We start from the raw sequence: 26,237 nt of genomic DNA, 5'->3' as shown, positions 1-26,237 counted from the left end.
CCTCCCTTCACTTCTGTCCTGGCAGACACACAACACATACACACACACGCATATACATGATCATAGAACATACATACCCTGTGACCCCACATGTATCAGTTACCTGTTGTCCTTTTCATGTAAGTTCAGCCGTAATACATTCTACGTGGGCCACATTACGGAGAGCTAAAGCTGCGGTTTGATAGAACCATTCGTTTTCAATACAGTGAGAAGTGAGAAGAAGAAACTTTCACTTTCTCTATGTGATAATCTCATGAATAAATAGCATAGCCTCCTCTTTCTTCTGAAAGACAGACCTGGCCAATCAATATAACTGAATTTAGTAAGGTTGTTGAGCACAGACATATTCCTTTTAACCATTTTCACCTAGAGAAATGTTCAATAGTTACTAGTATCTTAATATTTAGTTAATTTACAAAGTTTGGAACAGATAATAGACTAAGTCAAATCAAATATGCAGGTTTGTTTGGCCTATGGATACATATGTATATTGCTCAGTGAGAATTATGAATTAAGAATATAGAATATTATATTTGCAATCATAAAGGCAAGCTTGGAGAGTAACGGATCACATGTAACAGAATTATGCAAAGGACTACACAAAAACTGTATTCTCTTACAGCTACATTCAAAATGTATAATCAGATTACTGGCACATTTAAAGATGAGGATAACTATTATTATAGGTATAATATCTGAATTTAGTTTTTGGTTTCATTTTGACTTTCATTCTTCTTTATTTTAAAAACCTCTATTTAAATACAGAAGGTAAACAGCTGATGTATTCAACTAAAATACTGAATTTGACTTTAATTTAATCTGAACACTTTTGATCCTAAATAACTTGGTTTCTCCTTCTCTAAGGACACGCTGATCTGTTGTCTCACATAATACACTCAAGAAAGAAACATCTTATTGATATTTATTTTCTGTTGTATTTATTTGCATTTCAACTTGATAGGGTACTCCAAACTTAACGTAAAGTAATCAGGTTACATTACTTTAATATTTTGATACTCAGATTAGGTTACTGATAAAAGAATGTTTCAAGGAACAAAATGAGTAACCCTTTCGACCCTTCACAAAGGTTAGGCTCTGTACAACTATCTGTATACCCAGGGTCAAATGTCGTTTGTAAAATGAGTGCTAATGGTACATTCTCAATTGAGCAAGTATTGATTTGGTTTGCTGTGTATCAGAAGGATGTGACACATTCCAAGTCCAGTCTCAGTAACACACACACACACACACACACACACACACACACACACACACACACACACACACACACACACACACACACACTCACTCAATCCTACTACTGTGTTGTCTAAGCAGGGCCCGAAACAAGCCCTCACAGGCTCCTTCTTACCCTCCGGCCAATTCAACATAGAAACACACAAATGAAGCATTTTGGAGCTAAATACACAGTAATAGTTGCTCACTATTATGGCGATAAAAGTGTCTGACGTGGAAAAAAGACACAACTTAATGTTTGGTAGGATGACACAGACGCATTCTAATGTTTCAGTGACTTCATTAGGTGCTACATATTCCAAGTGTAGAGAGTTTTTTCAATTGAAAACATCTTTGTAAAAAAGATGTACAAAGAGCATGGTTAACATGTTCCTGAGCAAGGTGTTGGGTGTTGAGATCGATTTAAGATGTGGGGAAGTAGAATGGCTCAAAACACTCTTATATGATAATAACCTTTAATCAGTGGGTAAAGTTAATAATTAGATGTACTCAAGTACTGTACTTAAGTGCGAGTTTGAGGAACTTGTACTTAAGTATTTCATTTGTCAACATCACTGAAAAAAGACTTCAGTTACAACATTTACAAGATACCCTGCAGTATACAAAGTCATTCAAACTAGATGCACCTTTACCAAGACATTAATGCATTAATAATTATAATGAAAACATATGACATATATTATTCTGAAATTATGATCATAACTAGAAAATGCATTTCCTGCAGAAAATGCGTGTGAATGCTGTAAACTGTGAACATTTGTGGCTGAATTTAGCTGAACATGCAGAAAAAGCTGAATGTGTTATCAGCTGAATGGTAGCTGCTTTTAGCTACAGAGACCAAGTCAGTGTGTTGCTGAACTTAGCGGAGAAATGCAGAAAAGTGAAATGATTTGAATCAAATTGTTACAGCTCAAATGCATTGCAATGACTTTGTTGAATACTTGAAAGTGAAATGTTAAACTGGAAAAGTAGGATGTGAAAATAGTGAAGAAGCTTAATATTTAAAAGAAAAGGTTTAAAAAAGGTATAAACAACCACATGTATAGCCTCAATGATATCATTTAATAGTTGAATGGTTTCTGTATCTGAAAGTAGGCTGAAGGAGTTAGATATGTAAGTAGTAGTGAATGAATGTTTACAAACACCTGTGTGTGTAAGCCATAGGTGTAAGCCCAGAGATCAAAGGTTACTACGGTGACAACGTTATCAAACATCTGTGTACGTGAGCCCAGAGATCAAAGGTTTCCATGGAGATGTGCTGTGAAATGAGAGCCTTCCCATTGTTCTGAATGAGAAATAAAGCTCTTACATTTACAACTATAGTTTAAAAACGGTAGCTGCTTTCGTAAAATGTCAACGTGTGGAGGATGTCAGGACCGTGAGGAGTGTCAGAATCTGCTTTTTGTGTACTTTCGGTCCATAATGTGGCATTTTTGGCAGATTTACTAAAGGTGTGCAGCTGCTGCTCTGAGGACAGATCAGGCTTGATTTACAATGGGCCTTAATGTAGACATGTTGAACGTTGTTGTCACTTCATGCCCTCAGGAGGCACTTTGTTTAATTTTCTTTCTTAATTTTTATTTATTTTTCAACGTAGGAGAGGTTTTCCTACGTTTTTCACAAAAAATGATGTCCAGGGAGTGTAGGGTTTGGTAAGGCGAATTTCAAGCTCTCCTCCACTCTAGCTGTGACATCACGCACTCTAAGCCTTAACGAGCTGCGCAGTACACACTCATGTTAAAATCTGAAGAAGGCCTCTTTACCAAGCTCCACACTAAGTTAAATATCTTAAAAAGTGTAAAAGATATGAAAAATCTGAAGAACAAGTTTTATAGCTGAAGGTCTTGTGATCGTTTTAAAGCTGGAATGAGGTAGCAGTTGGCGCACGGTGTAGGTAAAAGAGGATTTTAAGGTTCCTCCCATTGAGTTACATGTTAAAAAAAGAGATTAAAAAGCTGATTTTTTCTAAAAGTATAACATATTTTGAAAAAGTTGAAAGTTTCCCATCATGTTCTGAAAAGGCTGAATAGTTTGATATTTGAATGGTTGCTGTTGCTGAAAGTATGCTGAAGTTATTGAGAGCCAAACTATTTGGTGAAATAATAAGAAGAAGATGATTAAAGAATCGAAGAACTATAGTGGAATGAGTACTTTTACTGTTGGTACTTTAATTATATTTTGGTGCTTATACTTTTATCCTTTTACTTGAATCTTTGAATAAGGGAATTCTACTTGTCAGAGAGTATTACAATCTCATCGTTTACTTAAGAACAAGTTTTAAAACAGCTTTCTCCTGCTGGAATAGGTTACAGTGCTGACCTACACTGCTGGACAGCCTTTCATGTTAACATTTATGGTAGAAATCAACTTAGAAATGGCCATTTATAGCATGGTTTATGACTTAACTATCCACAACGTTGCAAAGTTCAAACAGAAAATGTTAATTTCAAGGGCTGGGTTTTTAACAAGTAGAAAATATGAGCATACATTATTATATAGTACGTTACCCAATAAACCTTTGAGTGCACACAGCTGTTACCTGCAGAGTGAGCATGCGGTTGAACCATCAAATCCTCTTTACACAATACATTCAAACCTTTAAATAAAAGCGTTACCTCACTGTGGCGATGGTGCATTATGTTTGTGTGTAAGTATTTGCAAAGAAGTGCTTTAGCAGCGTTGGATCACAATGTCTTCTTCTTTGCCAACAATTATATTTTAGATGTCCTGCCAGTGGTTGTAAGCTTTACTTTTCAACTGTTGCCATCCATTTTGTGTGTAGTCAATTATTTGTTTTCACGAAGACCTCTTAAACTACAGTATTTTTTTTTTCTTTAATGGGCAAGTATTCAAATACTGGATGACAAAGGCGGTGCTTAACAGACAAACAATAAATGAATGTTCGGTTCCTTCATGTGCACAACTCGTGTTTATGTGTGAGAAGAAGGACTGCTAAGAAAAATCGTCTGCAAACAATTGTTGTCTCCTTTACTCTCATGCAGTCAAACTGTGTGAGCCTTTTGGTCAGGCAGAGGATCAATGGTGCTTATTTAGTAAAGTGTTGTAAAGTGCTGCCAAATGGTAAGTCGGTGATGTTATTTTCCTCTAATGTTTATTCAGGGTCGATCCTGCAGTCTATGAGAATGGATTCACATATTCGCTTCTTACACTAAATGTAAGATTTATGTAGTAGTGTAAATGAATGCTAGATGCACGCCTGATGAGTAATGGATTAAATGTAACAGGATTACGAAAACCTGATGCAAATACATCAAACATAAACATGACTGTATTCATTTACAGTTACATTTTAAAAAGACGTATTCAGATTACTGTCACATTTCTAAATATTTGGGATAACTAGAGAGAGTTACTCAAAGCTAAACAGAGCATATAGTGTGTGTTATAAAGGGTCAGATGTTCTCTCTTCTCTGTAAGCTGTACTGCTCTGTAGGCTAATACTCTAAGAGTGAATCTATACGCCTACTGCCTGAATCTGCTTTATGGTTTTCACTTTCTTTGGTTCTTTGGTTCTGTTTTAATTCAGTAGGTGAACCTATATGTTCATAATATAGTGTGTGTGAGCTTAACTGTGTGCATTAAAGTAAAACGGAGCATTTTCTGTCAGCTCAGATTGTATTTCTGCTTTTTTAAACTGCAGTATGTGCTCATGTGTTTCAGTGCGGGTGTATAGGCTGCTGCTGAATCTGCTGAGTGAAAGACAGCTTTCCCCATCAATAAAATCATTTCTGATCCTAAATATCTTGCTTTCTTCTTCTCTAAGGTCACATTGTTCTGTTGTCTTACATAATACACAGAAGTAAAACACATTGAATGTATCTGCATTGCATTTGATATTGATGCAATCCAAAAGTAATCAGGTTAAATTACTTGGATTTGTTTTTACAGGTAACTATAGTAGTAATAGTAATTCATTTTTAAAGTAACCCACCTAATCATGTTTAGAAGTAACTTAGTAACCATATGTACATATTTGCAGATAAGATGATAAAAGACAAAAGAAGACACAAATAACACATGTTATAATCAACCTGTTATTAACATGATTACATAAGTAACTATCTTTCGAAAACATGCAGAGTTGCATGCATTGTTTCTGTCACATCCAATGGATGAGGCGGTATTGTGAACAAAGCTTCTGTTTTTAGCTACAGCACCATAACAGACAGCCCAGTTGAATCGGGGGAAGAATGACAGTCAAAACATGGACCCCCCACCTCAGAAAGTAATTATACACAGTATAAAAGGTCATGTTTATTTCATGTGAAGGCTACGCCAAATCCCATTTATACATATAAATATTTTTGGAAAATGCATTGATTACTATTTTCTACATTACACCCATATTAGACATTAATACACCATGTTACACCACCATTACACCCTTATTTTACCCATGTCACAGCCATGTGACAGTGTTATTAGTCATAAAAGAGTCAAAGTATTTTACAAAAAGTCAGTCAGAAGAACGTTGTTTGTGTCTACAACAGTAACATGCTATTTGATGCAACTATACTATCTATAAATATAATTATATACAGACATGAAGGCCATTTTTCTGCACAATGATTACTTTTACATTTTACAAGTACATTTAGCTGATAATGCTTTTACTTACAGGTAAAAAGTAAGATTTTGAATGCATAACTTTTACTTGTAATTAAGTATTTTGACAATAATGTAATGGTACTTTTACTCAAGTAAAGCATCTGAATACTTCCTCCACCTCTGCCTTCAAGATGTAATGAAACCACAGCTCGCACAGTCCTTGCTGCTCATTCCCTGCTGCTGCATGACTCCAGCATCCCAGCAGCGTTTGTACTAGAAACGTTTCTAGGAGCTTCGCCGAAGGGAACAGTGACATTCCCGCATTTGGGAACAGTTAGCCTGCCTTCACATACACAATGACACTTATATGTTTTTCGAAGTTTATCTCAGGCATTATTGTTGCTGTGTTAATTAAATGTGATATGAATGGAATTACTTCACAGTTAAAACGACACAGTGCCCTTGACAATAAGCAAGACAGAATCAAAGTGACAGACTGAGATTAACTAGCAAACTCCCCAGTCCCCCTTTATAAGGTTTTTGCAAATGGACACCGCTTCAAAGGGGGGAACAAACAGCTCTTATTTACCTTAACGGGCCAGTTGCTGGTGAGCGGGAGAACCGGGAGGTGTAGTAGGAGAAAGGAGCAAACCGGGAGAGCTAAGCCTCCGTTACCGAACATGGTTCATTCATGTCATGGAGCGACTACAGTACCCCTCCCCTTACCTCCGCTCGCCTCCAGACCTCACTCCTCTCCTTCTCCACTCATTCCTCCTCCCCCTTTGATGTAGCCACGCCCTCGGGTCGGAATCGCTCGCGCCTGTGATACGCACGCGCCACACTACACTCCTACTTCGGCTATACTCCGACATCCACATTGTGTGTGGACTGTTTGGGAGCTGTTTTGTGAGTTTGTGTTCTTAACTTATTACGTTTTTATAGTTGTGTAACAGTCTAGGACTCATAGGACATGACATGCTGCATAGGCCATAAGGCCAACCTTATTAAGCACAAATGAATTCACTTAAAGAGATACGAAAAAGTAATGTGACTTACGTATAGGCTATGCAAAGGGTTTTTCTATTTGATCTTTATTTTAAACTGTGGTATGATTTCCAAAGCATGTATCGTTTTTTGATTTCAGATTTTATTGTCCTCTTTTTTTTATACATATATATAGCCTATAGTGCCACAGTGACGCGTCCTAAAACCCGGAAGTAAACTTCTTCCGGTTCCTTCGACAAAACCAATGCAATTTCTCCTTAGGATTTTGGAAAATAGCTCGAAATAAGGACTGTGTTTGACACAAATTGAAGAGACAGATCACGTTTTGTTCAGCCGGATAATATCCACATGTCTACCCTACTTTCATAATTTTCGAATAATAAATCTATTCAATTTGTGTCAACCAAAGACCTTATTTCGAGCTGTATTTTCCAAAATCCTATGGAGAAATTGCATTGGTTTTTGTCGAAGGAACCGGAAGTGGTCAAATGCTAACTTACTTCCGGGTTTTAGGATGCGTCACTGTGGCACTCTATAGGTCCGCAATAATATTTAGTGATTATTGACTATGTTTTAGGAGTCAACTGTTTATGTTGAACGTCAACTGAAGATCTTTCTGACAGGCTGTCTATTTAAATCGGAAGTGCTATTTTACCATTATGTTCGCTACTCAGAACTGCACCTATGTTAGCTTTCATCAAACTCGACGAGACCCCAGTTTTATCGACTCGCTAACTTATAATGCAAATAATAGCCGATGTTGTTTACATTTTGTTAAGCTGGCCAAGCAAAGTACACTGACTTCAATTATATATGTTAATCTGTATATTAATATTGTATTCATCTCGGTATACATTGCAAATGTACTGTTCTATTTTGATTATTTGTTTATTTTGTATTGCTTATACATATATTTGCTGTTTAGGATTATTTTGTAAATTAATAAAATTGTATTCCATGACAAAATAATTTCCCAAACTGGGATCAATAAAAGTATATCTTATAACTTATTTGTATTTGTTTTTTAATAACTAATTCATTCAATGTATTTATAGTATTAGTGTGAATGCTGTTTACAGCATTCCACTATAGTTCTTCAAATCTTTATTCTCCTTATTTCAACCAATACTTTGGCTTTCAATAACTTCAGCATACTTTCAGCTACAGAAACCATTCAAATATCAAAAATATTCAGCCTTTTCAGCACATGATGGCAAACTTTCAACTTTTTCGAAATATGTTATACTTTTTGAAAAATGCAACTTTTTAAACTCTTTTTTTAGCTCAATGGGAGGAACCTTCAAATCCTCTTTTCCATACACCGTGCGCCAAATGCTACTCCTTACTTTCAGCTAGAGACTTCATTCCAACTTTAAAACGGTCACCAGACCTTCAGCTATAAAACTTGTTCTTCAGATCTTTTATATTTTTTACACTTTTTGAGATATATAACTTAGTTTGGAGCTTGGTAAAGAGGCCTTCTTCAGATTTTAACATGAGTGTGTACTGCACAGCTCGTTAAGGCTTAGAGTGCGTGATGTCAGAGCTAGAGTGGAGGAGAGCTTGAAATTCACCTTAAATTATTTTTTAAAACTGCCATAATTCCCAAACCCTACACTCCTTGGACATCATTTTTTGTTAAAAACGTAGGAAAACCTCTCCTACCTTGAGAAATTAAAAAAAATTTAGAAAAAAAATTAAACAAAATGCCTCCTGAGGGCATGAAGTGACAGAAACGTTCAACATGTCTCCATTAAGGCCCATTGTAAATCAAGCCTGATCTGTCCTCAGAGCAGCAGCTGCACACCTTTAGTAAATCTGCCAAAAATGCCACATTATGGACCCGAAAGTACACAAAAATCAGACTCTGACACTCCTCACGGTCCTGACATCCTCCACGCGTTGACATTTTACGAAAGCAGCTACCGTTTTTAAACTATAGTTAGAAATGTAAGAGGTTTATTTCTCATTCAGAACAATGGGAAGGCTCTCCTTTCACAGCACATCTCCATGGAAACCTTTGATCTCTGGGCTCACGTACACAGGTGTTTGATATCGTCGTCACCATGGAAACTTTGATCTCTGGGCTCACACACAGGTGTTTGATAACGTTGTCACCTCAAACACAAACAAACAGACTGGAGTTTAAAGACTGTCTCAGCCTATTATTTTCTGTCTGATGGAGACTTCATACTGACTTCAACTTTTTCCACATATTTTATACATTATTGGTGACGTTTGGTTTTAGTTCAAAAGTTTGCAGTTAAACTATTCTGATGCTTTTCAAAGCGTTTTTACTTTATTTTCTCTTCTTAATACACATTCATTCACTACTACTTATATTTAATATTTAATTCCTTCAGCCTACTTTCAGCTATAAAGCATTCAACTATTAACTTATTCAGCTATTTCAGGACATTGAGGCAATACATTTAGTTGTTTATACCTTTTTTAAACCTTTTCTTAGGTCCCATGTCATGGCCATTTCCACTGATCATAATTCCATTGTTGAAGTCTACTAGAATAGATTTATATTGTGCAATTTTCCAAACTCACATTGGTTTCTCATACAGCATACACTACGTGTATTCACTGAATTTCACTCTCTGCCTTTAACGACTCGTTGTAGCTCCAATAGCTCCAGCCTCCACCCTCCCTGTGAGCACAGTGTGCTCTGATTGGTCGGGACGTTGTGAATCGCGCTGAGCTCAGTGGAGGTGTGGTTTCCTTGTTTAGCGACATTGAAACACAGCCAAACTCATCCTGAGCACACACAAAGTCACAGCCGAAGTAAAAACAATAAGTGTGGCTTGATATTGAGTAAGAAAAAGGTTGATAAACGCTGTGAGAATGGGTCTGCAGAGAGAATTTCGCCGCGATCCCAACTGTCTGTTATCAGCCTGCAGCCAGGGAGGAGAAATCAGCAGAGCTGCCTGCACTGAGTGTGTGTGTGAGGAAGTCCGTGGATTGGTCAATTTGGACCAATCAGCGGGGGCTTAACGTAACAGCTCCGCTGACGTAACGTAACGGCTCCACAGATTGGTCCATTTGGTTCCGGGTACCGCATGACCATATCACGTCTTAGCTCTGGGCGTGGCTACTGGCCATCCCTACGTCATGATACCCAGGAAGTAAACAATGGAAAATGAGAAATCTCCGAGGCGTTTTGGGGAGGTCTTTTCTGTGTTAGAGTTGTACTCGCTACAGGGTGCACTTTGAGGGTTTTTGACTCAGCACACCGTTTACATGCATAAAAACCTTCATAACACACAAGGGGACGGGTAATAACCGGAAAAGCATGACATGGGACCTTTACATATTAAGCTTCTTCACTATTTTCAGCTAAATTCAGCAACAAATGTACAGTTTACAGCATTCACACGCATTTTCAGCAGGAAATGCCTTTTCTAGTTTCAGTTTGCCCTCTATTTGTGAGCCTAAATATCAGGAACTGTCTGCTGTGATGTTACTCTGTGTCTTTTTGCCAATGCATTTAAGGGTTTTCAAGGTAACATTCCTTCCTGCGTTCAGAACTTGATTTATTATTGGGTGGCTCAGATTCAGTGCACAGTGTGGTGTGTTTTCCAAAATAAGGTTATTTTAGATGAAAGAATTATAGAGAATTGATATGCACAAAATAGACTGCCTGTTTTCTTCAACATCCACCCCCAATTTGATTAGGGACCCTGGGGCCCGTTGGCAAAGCGCCTCAATTTCCCAGACTACATAGCTTCTTCTACGTCCGCCATATTGCCTTCGCCTAAACGCTCAGGCTGGATCGGCTCGCATCCACAACGGAACATTGTAAGTATAGAAACAATCGTATTTTACGCAAGGTAGGAATGTATCGTTTGTATGTCTGAATATAATTATCAGAGACCGTTTCCATGCACGTTTACAGATGTTTAACAGATGGAGAAACGTTTAAATAAGCGTATAAAGCACGCGAGAGGCTGGTGCGGCGGCGCTTTCTCTGTTGTTGTGTTTCCCTCTGTCACAGCCACAAATTACATTCACGACCCCCTTGCTATATTTAAAACATTAACATATAGTATCATTAGCTGTAATGTTAGACACACAAATAGTTAAACAGACAAGCCGTCTTTGTTGTCTTTCGACCACGTACATGCTGTACCAGAATGCGCCTCGAATGTTAGCATCACGAAGGGTAGCTAGCTTCTCTGTTAGCCACTTAGCATTAGCCGAGCCCCACACATTTTACGTGATATATGTGCGCGGGGTCTGTCTTTTATCTGTAAATGATTCGGTAATAGGCTACTTATAACATGGACTGAATCAAATGCTAATGTATAACTAGCTACTCCTTGTCTTGTGCTAGCTATCAACATTAGCTACTACGACTTAACATCATGGATGTATAATATGAACATACGCAGTAGTCTACTGTACATCTTGTTGGAGTCAGATTGTTATAATAACACATTGGGTTTTGTTTATTGACATCAATCACTGATTCCTGGAACGTTACCATTACGGCACATGGTTATTGTCCCCGTTGTTATGTTTTGTTTTTCTTGATAATTTATAACCTTAAATATGGCTTCAATATATTGTATCAATATGTACCAGACCAGTGTACACCTTCTGCCTGTAGGTTGTAGGAAGCATGACCACACCCAAGGCAATCTAAGTGTAGATACACATTTAAAAATGTATGTTTCTAGGCCTTTTCTAAAGCTACGCAGGACTGTAACTCATGGACCACAAAGCTTAATACCGTTGTTGGTTACTCCTGGTTGACTTGGAAACTATTTTGGTCTTGAATTCAAGCTATGCAACACTAACAGGTCTCAGGTGGCATGAACACTGAGGCAAAAGGTATTCTTTAAATTGTCAATGGAACTAAGTTAGGATGTTTGGATTATTCAAGTCCTAAATTAGTCCTAAATTCCCTCGGTCTGGCCTTATCATTTGGAAATGTTCTTCTCTAGCTCTTCCTTGGTTGATTCTCAAACAAAAAGCTCTACGCATTGGGAGGAATATGAAATATTTAATTGAATGATTCTACCTTGAGGTGTATACCACTGTCAAGTGTTAAGAAACCTTAAAATGCATATACACGATTTGATATGATAATTACCGTTTGAAATGATTCCAAATGTTGTGGTGTTTTGAAATGTCTTTATTGTCAAACAGATATCAACTCAAATACTGAAAAACATTAACGTCAATATTTGTATTATATAATCAATTGTAAAAGTCATACATTTAAAAAGGAGCACATTTTGGACTAGCAAGCCATTTAGGAAAGTAGCCCCCTAAAAATGTTTCTGTTCTGTTGATGTCATTTATAAAATATGTAATTTGGAAAATAAAATGTATTGGAACTATAAATTCCTAAAGGAAAATGTAAATACTGTAAACAGTGAGACATGGATCAGACGTGGTGAACATGTACAGTACAGGACAGGTTACAATTTTAATTAACAGTCATGAACAGCGCTGTCAAATTCAGATGTTCCCTAATCTTCTTGAGAATCTTCACTTTCAATGTGTGCAGTATCCAAGTGTCAAATAAGAACTGGGGTTATTCTCTCCATCCAGACCGGGGCTGAGAGGGCGTCACACCCCGCGAGGGGGGGTTGTTTTTGAATTTTGACTTGAGCCGTCCCTTATAGATACTGTCTTTTTACGTTAGTGAGACGGATAATTTGGCTCGGCTCTCTTGAAGCGCCGGCTCTCTTAAAGCGCCGGCTCTTTCGCCTCCCAAACGGCTCTTCGTGTTACCACAGTTTACCACGGAGCCTCAGTTTTGCCGCTGCGAGGCTCTGGTACTCGCATCTCACGCGCGTGCTCCACGAAAACCCCCCCGCTCATCGCGTCCAAATCACGTACGTTCCGTGTTGTCCTGTAGCAGGCACCGCCGATGTCGGGGAAACGATCCTCAATACTCCGAAAAGAAGCCCACCAGACTCCTTGGCCCCTCCAACAGAGGGATGTCCTTGTCCTTTTTCCTTTTCGTTATTTCAAGCGATAAAAACTCTCGATCTTCTCTCGAATTATTAATATTTTTGGACGCCCTTGGCTCGAGTTCAGGGCGTCCCGAGCTGAATAAGGGCGTCAAATGACGGCAAGACGCCCCCCTGGCGGAAACGCTGCTCTCCATCCATTGGGGCTTCTAAATTCATCCTCTGTATTCTTCAATATAAGTGTTTCATATTGATTTACTAATCTTGTCCCTTTATATATGTAATTGAGATCCAGTTTCTCACAAATGGAGTTTACTTGAAAATGTACATTTTAAGCATACTGTACTGTAGGGCTGCTCGATTATGGCAAAAATCATAATCTCGATTATTTGAGTCAATAATTGATATCACGATTATTAAAAACGATTATCCATTTACTTTGAAAACATCAATTTATTGGAGAAAAAATATTTGAACAGTATGTGTTTAACAGTTGATTACCCTGAACTTTAAGTATAATTCAACTGAAAAACCAATACAAAAAAAGTAATAATGGCCTGTGGATAACTAATGCTCAAAAATATATAATAATGGGAATGTTCTTTTGTTGTGCAAGCTTTGTTGTACAGATCTGTTTCCTAAGCGTTTTGCTCTATGAAAGACAAAGCAAATGAGTGAGTATTAATGTTATTGCCATCTGTAATAAACATTGTAACATGACAAGAACATTTACTTTTGTGTTTCAGTGTTGCAACTTGCAGTGATGACACAGACGGTTCAGACCAACGGGGTTCAGCCCCTCAGTAAGACCTGGGAGCTGAGTCTGTACGAGCTGCAGAGAACTCCACAGGTAACAATTCATAGTATATTATTTCACTCATTTAAAGGTGGGGTAGGTACGTTTGGAGAAACCAGCTCGATTGCGCTAGAATTTGAAAATACACAACCGGAAAAAATCTGCCACTTCCTCACAGAGCCCCTCCTCCAACACACACAAACGCGCACATGACCAATGAGGGCACGAGATAAGTTTGTGCCCAGATGGAAGGCTGACAGGCAGGTAGGCCATCCAGTAGGGGTGTAACGGTTCACAAACATTTCGGTTCGGTACGTACCTCGGTTTTTAGGTCACGGCTCGGTTCGGTACGTTTTCGCTACAGCAGAAAAAATTATCACAAAACATAACATATTTTTTTTTAATTATTATTAAACTGTGAATATTGTATTCACTCAAATAAATACAAAATAAAATAAACATTAAGGTGCAGCATTTCGATAAACTGAAATAATCTGTATTTGAACTTTACTGTACTAGTACTCACAAAACATAAACTATTAGTTTAGGGTTTTTAATTATTATTAAACTATGAATATTCACTCAAATAAATATAAAATATAATAAAATAAACATTAAGGTGCAGCTTTTCGATGAACTGAAATAATCTGTATTTGAACTGTACTGTACTAGTACCTAAGCAGCCAGTTTGACATTATGACTTGCTTGTCATTGTATTTTCATGTTGTTTAAAGAAAGATGAACTTGTCCACATTGCTTGCCGAAAGGGCAGATCTGCTGGCACTAGCAATGTCTCCTGCTGTGGAGAACACCCTCTCGCTAGGGACAGAGGTAGTAGCAGATACAGCCAGGTAGCGCTTTGCTAACATGGCAACATAAGGATATTTGCCGTTTGTAATAGCTTTGGCTCGGTCTGAACTCTCTGGAGGCTCAAATGCTAGCGGGAGTTGGGTTTGCACTTCAGTCTTTTGGTACCGGTGATATTCACGTTCGGGTGATGCCTTTTCAAATGAGTGGGCAAGTTTGATGTATTGCCGCGTAACCAATGTTAGTTGAACAATGCCGACAAACAGCTTTGGTTCGGTCCACCTGTCTTTGTCCGTAATCCTTGTACGTAACTGCGAAACCAAAATGTTCCCAAACCGGAGACTTCAATGATGCTGGAGGATTTTCGAGCTCAACTTTATCTGCGTTCGCCATTTCGACAGTTCCTCAAATTACTGATTACATTTGAACGCATCCCTCTGACCAGCTCGTCCAATGAAATGACTTGCTCGCTCTATGACGCGTTGATCACAATGGGAGCAAATTACTCTGAATGCTGCGACGCAGCACCTGAGATTACTTCCAAAAAGTTGTTCACGTTCTCAATTTTTTACGTTTAAAGTTATATGCGTTCGGTACACACGTGTACCGAACCGAAGGGCCCGTACCGAATAATTTCGGTACGGGTACGTGTACCGTTACACCCCTACCATCCAGTCATTTTAGCTGGCCCGGGTCAGATGATTGGTCGTGCTTGTTACAGAACTACGGCTTCTTCAGATGACATTTATTCATGGATTTATTGTCTTGCTATCGGGATGCTAAGAGCATTCCATGGAAGATAACACAAAGTGTATCTCGAGCCGGTTTCTCAAACTTACCTACCCCACCTTTAAGTGTCTTTATCAAATATCTCTTGTTGACATGTTTTCCTGAAGCATACATTCATTTAATTGTTTCAACACATGGTGGGCCACCCAGGCATACCTAAAACATGAACAGAGCATTGTCAGCATGACAGATGTATCTTTGTGTGTACTAACCTTCACCTGGATCTGTTTCGTACTGGCACAGGAGGCGATAACAGATGGACTGGAAATAGCAGTATCGCCCAGGTCCTTGCACAGCGAACTCATGTGTCCTATATGCCTGGACATGCTGAAGAACACAATGACAACCAAAGAATGTCTGCACCGCTTCTGCGCTGATTGCATCATCACAGCCTTAAGATCCGGGTACGTTTCCCCCAGCAGGAGAGCTCTCTCCTACCAGGGCTGGTTCAGAGCCGGACCCGATTGCAAACATATTGTTTATTCTTTCCACTGCTGTGATGCCGGCTCTCGGCCCTGAACACGGGTTACCATTTGAAACCAACAATCTGCTGGGCTGGAACAAAAGAAACTTTGCGGAGATCATTCTAGCGTTGAATCAGATCAGATGTATTCCTTGATCAAGGCGGCATACAAACATGAAGACAAACTTCCTCGCTATACTATAAGACTATACCGCTTCCCGTGTAATCACAAACTCAGCTGTGAACCATTGTCCTGCCATATATAGGCATAATGACATGCCCGTCATACCCGACACGCACATTAGACGGCCAATAAGTGAGACCTAAATGAACATCTTTTAAACCGTAGAGTGACTCACAAAAATAAATAGTTAAGAGTTTACGCTAAAGCCTTATATTAATAAGACAAACATTCAAACCATAATTATGAAAGGAAAATGGCTAACAGTTGGAAAGGCATCATTTGATTTAGTTTGTCTCTTTCCCCTCCCTGCAGTAATAAAGAGTGTCCTACATGTCGTAAGAAGCTGGTTTCCAAGAGGTCGCTGCGTCCAGACCCCAACTTTGATGCTCTGATAAGTAAGTTACCTCAGAAGTTACAAGGAAGTGTAATTACTACGCAGAAAAACATTTTTATTCATTTAATTTTTCCCATTTCAGGCAAGATTTATCCCAGTCGTGACGAATATGAAGCCCACCAAGAGAGGGTGTTGGCTCGCATCAGCAAACACAACAACCAGCAAGCCCTGTCCCACAGCATAGAGGAGGGGCTGAAGATACAGGCTATGACTAGGTACACACTCACCTCCAGACACACAATGACAACGCAAACAAAAGAGTGTGTCCTCTCCAATGATTGGACTTTGGATTTGTTTCCTTCAGATTGCAGCGTGGTAAGAGACACACAGTGGAGAATGGGAGCGGAGCTGAGGACAACGGAGACTCCTCCCACTGTAGCAACGCCTCTGTCCATAGCAACCAGGTATGTTTCAGACTATCAAACATGAGACAATGAGGATGCAGTTTTTACATAACAGTGTATGCAACCAGGAAGTGCTAAACCTTAGACACCATGCTAATAATAATAATAATAATAATGGTTAACAGTAATTGTTACGCTGAACTTGTGTGATGATTAGACTGAGGAGATGTGGTTACTGTTGAGATGCACACTGCTGTTTGTGCAGGCAAGCATGCACACCTACAGGATGTGAATACTAATATAGAGTGGTGCAGGAATTAGTTCAAAAACCTGGAAATGAGTAAATACACCTTTGGTGAATGTCTGAAGTTTCTATGTATCATAAACTACTAAACGCCATCACGCGGAATATTAGCTGCCTTTAGCTTAGCAGTGGTGATGCACAGCCATGCATTTATACTTCAGAAATCATAAAGTGGTTTTAATATGTGGAGATTATCCTGCTGAACAAAGCGTCGATCATTAACTTTGTAAATATAATAATCCCATTTTATTGTCAAAGGAGCCCTTTCGATGCTATCTTCCGAGTCAGCATAAATAAATGCATCATCACTGCTTTCTATTGGGGAGGAGAATATGTCAGGGTGTCCGCGGGGTCTTAAAAAGTATTACAAGTTGATAAATCAATTTAGCGAAAATGAAGGCTATTAAAAAGTATTAAAGGGCATTTCCCAAGGTGTTACATGTTGCAGCTTGTTTTCAATAAGTATATGAATGGTCCAAAGAGGTTGTGTTCTACAGTCTGCCTGAATGTAGTCACGGCGTAGGTGTGTAGTGCGATTCTGTGTAGTTTATTTATGGCATCCCGTTGGACGTGACGTCATCTGAACAGGACATCGCACGCTCACTGCTTGATAGCGAGCGAAGGTCCGTTTACGCCGGTTGTTAAGCAACATCGTTATGGGGAAATGCAAGTCTGCGTCCAAATGGTTGGAAGATAAGGAGGAAGGACAATCAATACTGTATATAGTACATGTGAGGTAAAGTGTGCAATGTAACCGGTTAGAACTCCAAGTGGCGATGAGGTCTTAACATGTATGGAAAGGGTCTTAAAAGGACATTTGGCGTCAGGATTCCTGCGTATGTTCTCAGAGGTGTGTTTTGCAATTTTTTTTTAGGAGGCAGGTCCAAGCATTAAGCGCACCAAGACGAGTGATGACAGCGGGTTGGACATGGACAACGCTGCTGAGAACGGGGGTGGGGACTCTGTGATTGACGGTGGAGCCAGCGAGATAGAACTGGTGTTCAGGCCACACCCCACCCTGATGGAGAAGGACGATGCTCAAAACAGGTAGTCACCCTCACACATACTGCATTGTAGAGAGCTTTTTCCAGCCTTTGGAAACCCACCAGAGCGCTTTACAAATACAGTCAGCATTCAGGAGACTACCATTCACACACACTCGCACACTGTTGGCTAGGGCTGTGCAATTAATCGTATTTTAATCGCGATTACGATTATGGCTTGCGACGATTATGAAAACAGCATAATTGACAAAATACGATTATTTTGCTGGGTGCGCTTTCGCCCCTCCCTAAAAGCCCACTCGGCCACGTGGGAGTGACGTGTTGTGAGTGTTCAGCGCGAGCGAAGATGTCAGAACAAGAGCAGCAACTCGTTAAAAAGAAAGGTAAAACTATTTCCACTATTTGCAAGTACTTTGCCATTACATTTCACATCGCTAAAGATATGTGCCCAGTTAGCACTGTTAGCAACCAGGGCTTCAAGCAACTTGTCAACATGTTGGACAAGCGTTACGCGATGCCGTCTCGGTATTATTTCAGCAGGTCTGCGCTGCCTGCACTATATGACAAATGCCGTGGGGAAGTTGAGAGAGATGTGGCTTCTTCAGCTGACTACGTTGCTACCACAACAGACCTATGGTCTAGCCGAGGGGTGCTCAACCAGTCGATCGCGAGATGTGTCTAAAAATAGAACAACAATATTCTGTTTTATCGTTAATGTCCTGTAACATAATCTTCCTGTGCCAGAATAATGCACTTGAACGCATCAAAGCTTTGTGATTGGCCGGCGTCACCCCATGTGTCGGGGCGTGGCTGAGGGTCTTCAGTACAGGTGGCTTGTCACCTGCCTGCGCATCTCTGAAACCAGACCATGTCAACAGGCTGGTGTTTCTTGCATGAGCAGCCCTACCAGCATTTGCCATGGTGGCCTAAACATTTTTATTTGGTCTTAAATTGGAGTTCAACATTTATTTCCTGTTACTTCTGGACCATGACGGTTGGCCAGCCTTCAACGTTTAACTGAGTGGAATATGTTGAATATGTTTTACCAACATGTTGGCTATATGTTAAGGAGTTTTCAGCAGGTTGTGACAGTGCACTGCATCATATTTGATTTAATTTATTTTGGTCTAATTTATTTTTATTTATCATATTAATAATATATGTTTAGTATGGTTTTGGATGTGCGCTCCAACATATTTGTTGATTATTGTTTATTGGTAAAATATTATTTGTTTTAAAGTTCAATGAATAATCGTCAAAATAATCGTGATATCAATTATTGACCCAAATAATCGTGATTATGATTTTTGCCATAATCGTACAGCCCTACTGTTGGCCATTCGGTTCTATTTGGGGTTGAGTATCTTGCCCAAGCTCACATTGAAACGTTTCATAGCAATGGCATACCTTAAAGAGCCGGTGACAGCATCCCAACAACTGGTGTGCAATGAAATATTGGGCTCCTAGTAATCTCGAACCGTCAGTTTAAAAAAGAAAAAGCGATACCGTTCCGTTAAATATCAATAATTTCGAACATCGCGGGAAATTCCTTCGACTCATTTTGAAGTTTTGGGGGAAGCCGGAAGTGACGTCAATGCGGGAACGCTTCGAGAGCCAAACACGGACAAAGTGTGTTGTCATGCGTAGAAATGGTGAATTACTGAGTTTAGGCACGTTAATAACGTTTTAATGAAGCTGACTACAGTATATTCATATGTGTCAGTGCTTTCATGTCAATTCGACGACATAAACATAAATGATCGTGGTGAAGATGATGATTACATTAGGATTACAAATCGGGAGTGAGAGCTGCTGAATTTCCTCCCGTCGGATGTGATATAAAAACAAATCGATTATTTTTGTGGTTGTAAACTCAAGTGGATGAAACTACATTTATTAGTGCTTTCATGTCAATTCGGCGAACATATGATACATTAAATGATGAGTGAGGATGATGATTAAAAATCGTTTGTTTGAGCCGGTCTGCATTTCCTGATGAGAAAACAAACCGATGCTTTTTGTAGTTCTAGTACACCAACAACATGGATTAAACGTGTGGTTTTTTTACCACAATGTTGGGGAAATTAATGGATAAAATGCACGGATTATTATTTTTATTCCCACTCCGATCGGGACACTAGGTCCACCGTTTCCCCGCAGCGAGGCTCCCCCCGTTGACAATTTACGTGGGCTGGGTGCAGTGGCGGACTGGCCATCGGGACGAATCCCGATGGGCCGGTACCGAAGTGGGCCGGTCGGATAAATCACGAGCACATCCCCCACTCCCCCCGTTGACAATTTACTAGCGGTACCGAAGTGGGCCGGTCGAGAGTCCCGGGATGATTTTTAGTCCCATTCCACCACTGGCTACATGACCGTATTATCGGCCATATTGTCGCACCTAATTCCTAAACTTCTAACAGATACAACATAAACCGATCCCTCAGCCTCATATGAGCTCTCAGACACGTTCAACATTAAACTGTCATCGCTGTCTGAGCTTGCTGCTGTGTGCCCATCGTGCGTTTGCATGCAGAAGCTGGGATCCTGAACGGTGCAGCTGGAGCGCTGTGCCCGCAATGACGTCACATCATTTAGCGGGACTTGAAGAATCCGCGAGAAGATCCAGAAAATGGTCAACATTGAAGGGCAGATGAATGGTTATCAAAGTACAAATATCCAAAATCAGTTCAGTAACGGTTTCAAGGGGACAATATGTACTCAAAGTGATGGGTTTGGATGATGGGGGAAAACCGTGTGACAGGCTCTTTAAGTTATCATTAATATGTTAACATAATACATAAAGGCAAGAAGACAAAGGGTAATACTAACGTATACTATTTTGATCATGTTTAACATTAGCTAGAATACAGCGCACAGTTGTTGTATAGAATGTTGTGTTTGCACTAAGGAGTGACATGGAACAAGTGCTTTGATGAAATCAGTCCTATGTGGTTACAATGGCCTGCCTGCTGATGTTTGAATGGTGTCCGCAGTGTGGAGTTTGTCCCTCGCTACATCAAGACGTCCGGTAACGCCACAGTGGATCACCTGTCCAAATACCTGGCTGTCCGACTGGCTCTGGAGGAGCTGAGGAGAAACGCTGAGGCCAGCCCTGTGAACGTGGAGGCAGCTTCAGAGAAACAGTACACCATCTACATACCTACTGCGGCAAACCAGTTCACTGTGAGTACACACACTAGATATTTTTTCCAATCTCAATATTATTATCCAGTGTTTCCCACAGAATTTGATTCTATTTGTAGAATCATGCAAATGAGCCATACACTCATTAAATATGCGCATATTTTAATACATTTCAGGAACACAATTCTGAACAATGGATAAATTCAGGTTCGAAATTGTGGCTTCATTTTGTAGTCATATTAGAATCTAAAGTTTTTACAGAAGGGATTTTGGATATCTCTTTTTATCACTCCATAAATCAGAAAATACTGTCGACAGCTCTAAAATATCCATTTTCGCCATGTTTTTAGGTATAAAATGTTGTATAATTTAGGCTATGAATTATATATGAACAAACCCTTATGTAAAAGCCTTCATAATATTGATAGGAATATAACTGGAAGGTTTGGTGTATCTACGTGCTACTGAAGTGGACATTTCGGACTCAGAGTAGGAGAAAAAACTCATTTTGAGAAAACGACCTTTAAAGACTGCAGTGAGGCGCTAGCTAAACCCTCCTGTTCTCTGGATGACAGCTTGCGCATCGACACACTCCATGAAGGTATTTCATGTTCGGGGTCATTTGTTTTTTGTATAATCTTGCTTCGTGCAAGTGACAATTGTTGTCGTCTTCTCTGTGAACGTTTTTTTCGCCGTTTTTTTGCCATTTTGAGATTTAAATTTCTAGCTGAAAGCTAACCAGTAAGTGTTTTAGCACACCATGTGACGCATCTGAACGAATCACGTTGTCAGAAATTGACACCAGCCAATGAGATTTTGTTTCTTGGTTTAAGACCCCTTTGTGCTTTCACGATTGGTTGCTGATACAAAGGAAATGACCATATTTGGATCCGATGAGATTGTGCAAGAGAGACGGAGCTTTCCAGCGATATCTCTGTTGACATTGTGCACACAGCGGTCGCGGTGCTTTATGTTACGTTAGAATGCTAACTTTTGGTGAATTTAGGAGAAATCTACAGACGCAAATAGACAAACTATAGTAAATTAAACACTTGAATGTGTATTTTCTACGTTTTCCTTCCAAAAGCCTGAAAGAAAACATGTTATGGAATCAAAATGGCACAACATCTCAAAATTGACCAGTGCATGAAAAACGATGTTTTTGCCTGCCGTGTCTCGCACACCAGACACACCAGAGTTGAGGATCTGTGGGGTTTGTATGTCGATGTATGGGAAACACTGTTATTTGTATTACTATTATTAATAATAAGGGGTGCATATTAGGGATCGACCGATATGGCTTTTTCAAGGCCGATACCGATTATTAGTAATCAAGGAGATCGATAACCGATATTAGGAACCGATATACATTTGCAGTAAAATCAGAAAATCTTGGTGTCAACATGTAGAATAACACAAACTCCAACACAGCTTCTTTGAAATGCATTTAAGCATATATTATGTTTAATGAACTTTTACACATCTTACAACTGGTTTCCTCTCTGAGCCCTTTTCTTTAGTGCAGCCATCTGCTATGAGTTAGAGAGAGACAAGAAGTGGGGCAGCAGGCTGACATGCTTAACTAACAATAATGCTTAATTTATTATATCAAACCAATGCCTGTCTGTCTAGCATAAAATCCCAATAAGCTGCTAGCAACTGCAAAACACTATGCTAGCTAATGTTTTGCAAACTATTAAAAGTGAGGCTATTGCAGTAGACCTAACGTTAGTCTAGTAGCCTCACTTCTAATATTTTGCTAAACATTTGCTAAATACATGTTGGCTAGCTTCACATATCAACCTGAAAAACTGCGAGGCTCCACTCGCAGCCCCCCCCCCCGCACCACAGTGCGAGACGCTGTACGCACCCCCAACTCTGACTGACTTCCCGCGTCCCTGTGTAACTGGGAAACTGATAGAATTGGATCATAAGATCGTGGTGTTTTTGCAACTTCAGCATAGGGGATAGGGATGTTTATTGAACTTCGGTTTAACACATGTATGGCTCTGCTGCTCAGCGCTGCTGCTGGCTTCAGTCTGTCTGCGTTCTTTTGCACCTGCCTGTAATCTGAGAAGGTCCCGCCTCTGGCTGGCTCCCGCCCGGAAAATCTTCAGTGTTGATTGACACTTCAGTAATAGCCTATCAGATAGCGCTGTGGACGGGACATTGCTCGTGTACTGTAATTTACTAGCATAGTAGTAGTAGTATGGGGAATGCTATGTTTTTATACATAAGCACTGCACTGGTGACAGTGATATATTAGATTTGTGTTTGATGTGTTACCCTCTGTCCACAGGTTCTGAACGGGTCCTTCTCTCTGGAGCTGGTCAGTGAAAAGTACTGGAAGGTGAACAAACCCATGGAGCTGTACTTTGCTCCTACTAAAGAACACAAGTAGACTCACACACATAAAATACACTCGGCAGTTGGAAGTAAACACATGGACTCGGTTACACCTGCACACACACTAACGAGAGGACAGGAGTGTGTTTCTCTGAAGGAGATGAGGGGGTTGAGCCCTCTAAAGGACTCTTGTAAAAAGAAAACCAACTCTGTTTTATATTCTCTTTCTCTGTGTCTCTTTCTATCCTCTGTAGACGGCAGCAGATCAGTACAGCAGCAGCTCATCGCTTCTTTCACTATTTCTTAGCATCATCCAATATTCTACTCTCAAATCCCCTCCATGCCACGTGGTTTCAGTCCAACATAAGCTATTTGAGAAATATTTGCTCCTCTTTCCCAAACAACTCCCAGATTCCTCTAAAAGTCACCGCCAGTATCTGAAATATTGTATATATTGTCAAAATAGGGCATAAGCTTGGAAAACCTAATAATATGATTCATAAGGGCCTGTGCTTCTCAACTGAACACAGACATCCAACACCAATCTGACATGTATGGAAGCAAAGAAAGGCCAAAATGAATACAACTTTAATGCTAAAATAAATTGTAAATTGTAATCGCTTTTGAATTATTGATTGAAATATTTAACTATCTGCATTCATTTGGGTTGGATTCCCATTTCTCGAGTCATTTCAAGTCTTGCGATTTAAAAAAAACATATTTTTGAGTCTAATGTTCCTATTTAAGTGGTTATCCACATCAGTTTGAGTTCATTGAAATACCATAAATCCAGTCAAAGCAACCTGGTATTCAGAACTTCCCTTCACTTTTGGATCTGAATCTTTTAAATGTTGGAATATTGGGCCTATTTTCCTCCAAAAAGCTAATGTTCAACATAGTGGTTACATTTGATAAATGGGTTCCTTATTAAATTCAAACGACCGGCCTTTCTTTGCTTCCTCAGACCACCCTATCTCACATGGGACTTCTCTAATGTTCCCCAGTGTGACAGAGCACCTGTTAGAGCAGATGTTGAACACTGTAGAGCAGAGCTCTGACCAGCAGGGGGCAGTGCAAGCATATCCAAATTCCTCTCTATAGTGGAATAAAGCTACAAACATTGCCTCAGGCATTTTGTTTCTTCTTTGAGGGGGTTCTCAGAATATTTGTTGTTCTTTAAACAGTTTTTTTTCTTCTAAATAAAAGTAGAGGCTGGTGAAGCTTTGAATGTCTGCCATGTTTTTGTCAGAGAAGACTGTAGCGCGATCGAGGAGGAACACTTCCTCTTTTAGTTTGTAATAACTTCTCTCACTCTCAGCTGTTGTGTTGATCTGTTGCCCGTAGAAACAAACTGTCATATCTGTGGCTTGTTCTTTTTTAAATGTCTTTTGTAACAAGGAAAGGAAGGATGGTGCTTGATTGGAGGCGGGTGGGGTGGGAGGATTTAATTTGTCAGTGCCATAGACAGTCAGACCATCCAAGTATTCTCATGCTCCCTGGCCAGTGGATCTCCATCACTTCTATGTAGGCACCAATTGTGATTGTGAAACTGGTTTTATGTTTCCATGGAGCTAACTGAAGGGTTTAAAGCTCAACAAGAACAGAACAACCGTGAGAATTTGACATTTAAGAGTCTGAGCAAGTAAAGGTTTTGTCATTATTGGTGTGTAGATGCATGGGAGACTGGATGACGAGCATTTTAAATTAATCCCTCAATACAGCCGGTCATCTCATTTTCACTGATGTTTGATATTTTGATGGCGGTGCAGGTCTTTTGAGGACACCTGCAGCATTTTAGGGTTAACGTGGTGTCGTCACACCTGAAGAAGTATTTCAAATTTCACTGTGAGAACCTGTATACTGCATCTTTCTGTTTGAACAATAAACCTGAATCTGTGTTGCTCAACATGGAATTCTCAGCACCTGTGTTTTTATTGTCTGTTTAAAATCTGCATTTTAGGTGTGATCATATCACGTATTGGTAGAACATCTATGATTTCTTTATAAAAGGCTGGCGTAGAGTCACTTTCTAATCCTATAATGACCTATAGGAAAAAATGTTTAATTGAATGTGGCAAAATTGGTATAAAGTATACAATACAAAAAATATATGTTCCAGTGTTGTCCTGAGTGGATTCTAACTAAATGATTTAATGCTTGCTAAATAATTTGAAGATTTAGTCAATTTCATGGGATATTGCTTCTCAAACTCTGAACTTCTGAATAGTGCATCAATCAATCTTACAATTACTTTTAGTTAACCTCAAACAAAGATATCATTCACTGATTCTGCCAGAGGCCTGTACTACGATGCCGGATTTTCGCTTAGCGAGCTAACTTCAGGGAAAGCTCTGGGTTTCCGGTCCTACGACGCTGGTTCACTTCTTAGCCGGCTAGTATATATACAGGGTTGGGAGGGTTACTTTGTAAATGTAATCAGTTACTGATTACATGGCTCTGAAAGTAATCCGAATACAGTTACGTGTCTTAAAAAAGTAACGTAATCAGATTACTTTTGGATGACTTTCTTTTTCCATCACAGATGGGTATGTTTTGGTGAACAGGAGACACAAAAAGCAAAAGGAAACTGAACGTGTTTTTACCGTTTTAATGGCGTATCAAGAGCACAACTGAAACATAGCATCTGAAACGATGTAACAACATAATACACTTTTTGGGGTTGCAGCTTGTGATGTGAGGAGTGAAGGACACGTCTTAGAACGGGCGTGTGGCCTTCTGTCCTGTCAGTGTTGGCAGGACATGAATTAAAATGTCGAACTCGGACTTCATTTTAAGGACATTTCGGCCAGGGGTGTAGAGCTATATTTGTTTAAGCACCGGATCGGCAAAACAGGAGAGAGTGTGCACCAGTCTGCCTTGATCTATGAATTCATGTCC

General features: G+C 39.6%; 2 protein-coding genes across 2 annotated transcripts in view; one reads left to right on the top strand and one right to left on the bottom strand.

Moving 5' to 3' along the window:
* Positions 1-6,508, bottom strand: part of LOC117462479 (ADAMTS-like protein 2) — a 35,257-nt gene extending 28,749 nt beyond the window's left edge. The window contains exon 1 of the mRNA XM_034104719.2: positions 6,416-6,508. Coding sequence (XP_033960610.1) covers positions 6,416-6,508 — 93 coding nt within the window. The remainder of the gene's footprint in view (positions 1-6,415) is intronic.
* Positions 6,509-10,539: 4,031 nt separating this feature from the next.
* rnf2 (ring finger protein 2) lies at positions 10,540-25,258 on the top strand. The gene is made up of 9 exons (XM_034104419.2): positions 10,540-10,635; positions 13,508-13,611; positions 15,397-15,557; positions 16,113-16,195; positions 16,277-16,409; positions 16,499-16,598; positions 17,717-17,889; positions 20,843-21,032; positions 23,293-25,258. Exons 2-9 carry the CDS (start codon positions 13,525-13,527, stop codon positions 23,392-23,394), a joined length of 1,029 nt encoding a protein of 342 aa, XP_033960310.1. The 5' UTR covers positions 10,540-10,635; positions 13,508-13,524; the 3' UTR covers positions 23,395-25,258.
* The last annotated feature ends 979 nt before the right edge of the window (positions 25,259-26,237 follow it).

Source organism: Pseudochaenichthys georgianus, chromosome 17 (genome assembly GCF_902827115.2).
Source record: "Pseudochaenichthys georgianus chromosome 17, fPseGeo1.2, whole genome shotgun sequence".
NCBI classification, from domain to species: Eukaryota; Metazoa; Chordata; class Actinopteri; order Perciformes; family Channichthyidae; genus Pseudochaenichthys; species Pseudochaenichthys georgianus.
Note: the sequence above shows the minus strand (reverse complement) of the source record. Positions and strands in the feature narration are given on the sequence as shown.

Bases quoted from the DNA above. Each gene is read 5' to 3' on its own strand.
- rnf2 (XM_034104419.2), top strand. From the start codon at position 13,525: ATGACACAGACGGTTCAGACCAACGGGGTTCAGCCCCTCAGTAAGACC. The intron at 13,612-15,396 runs GTAACAATTCAT...GTACTGGCACAG, and splicing joins AGCTGCAGAGAACTCCACAG to GAGGCGATAACAGATGGACT. The intron at 16,196-16,276 runs GTAAGTTACCTC...TTCCCATTTCAG, and splicing joins CAACTTTGATGCTCTGATAA to GCAAGATTTATCCCAGTCGT.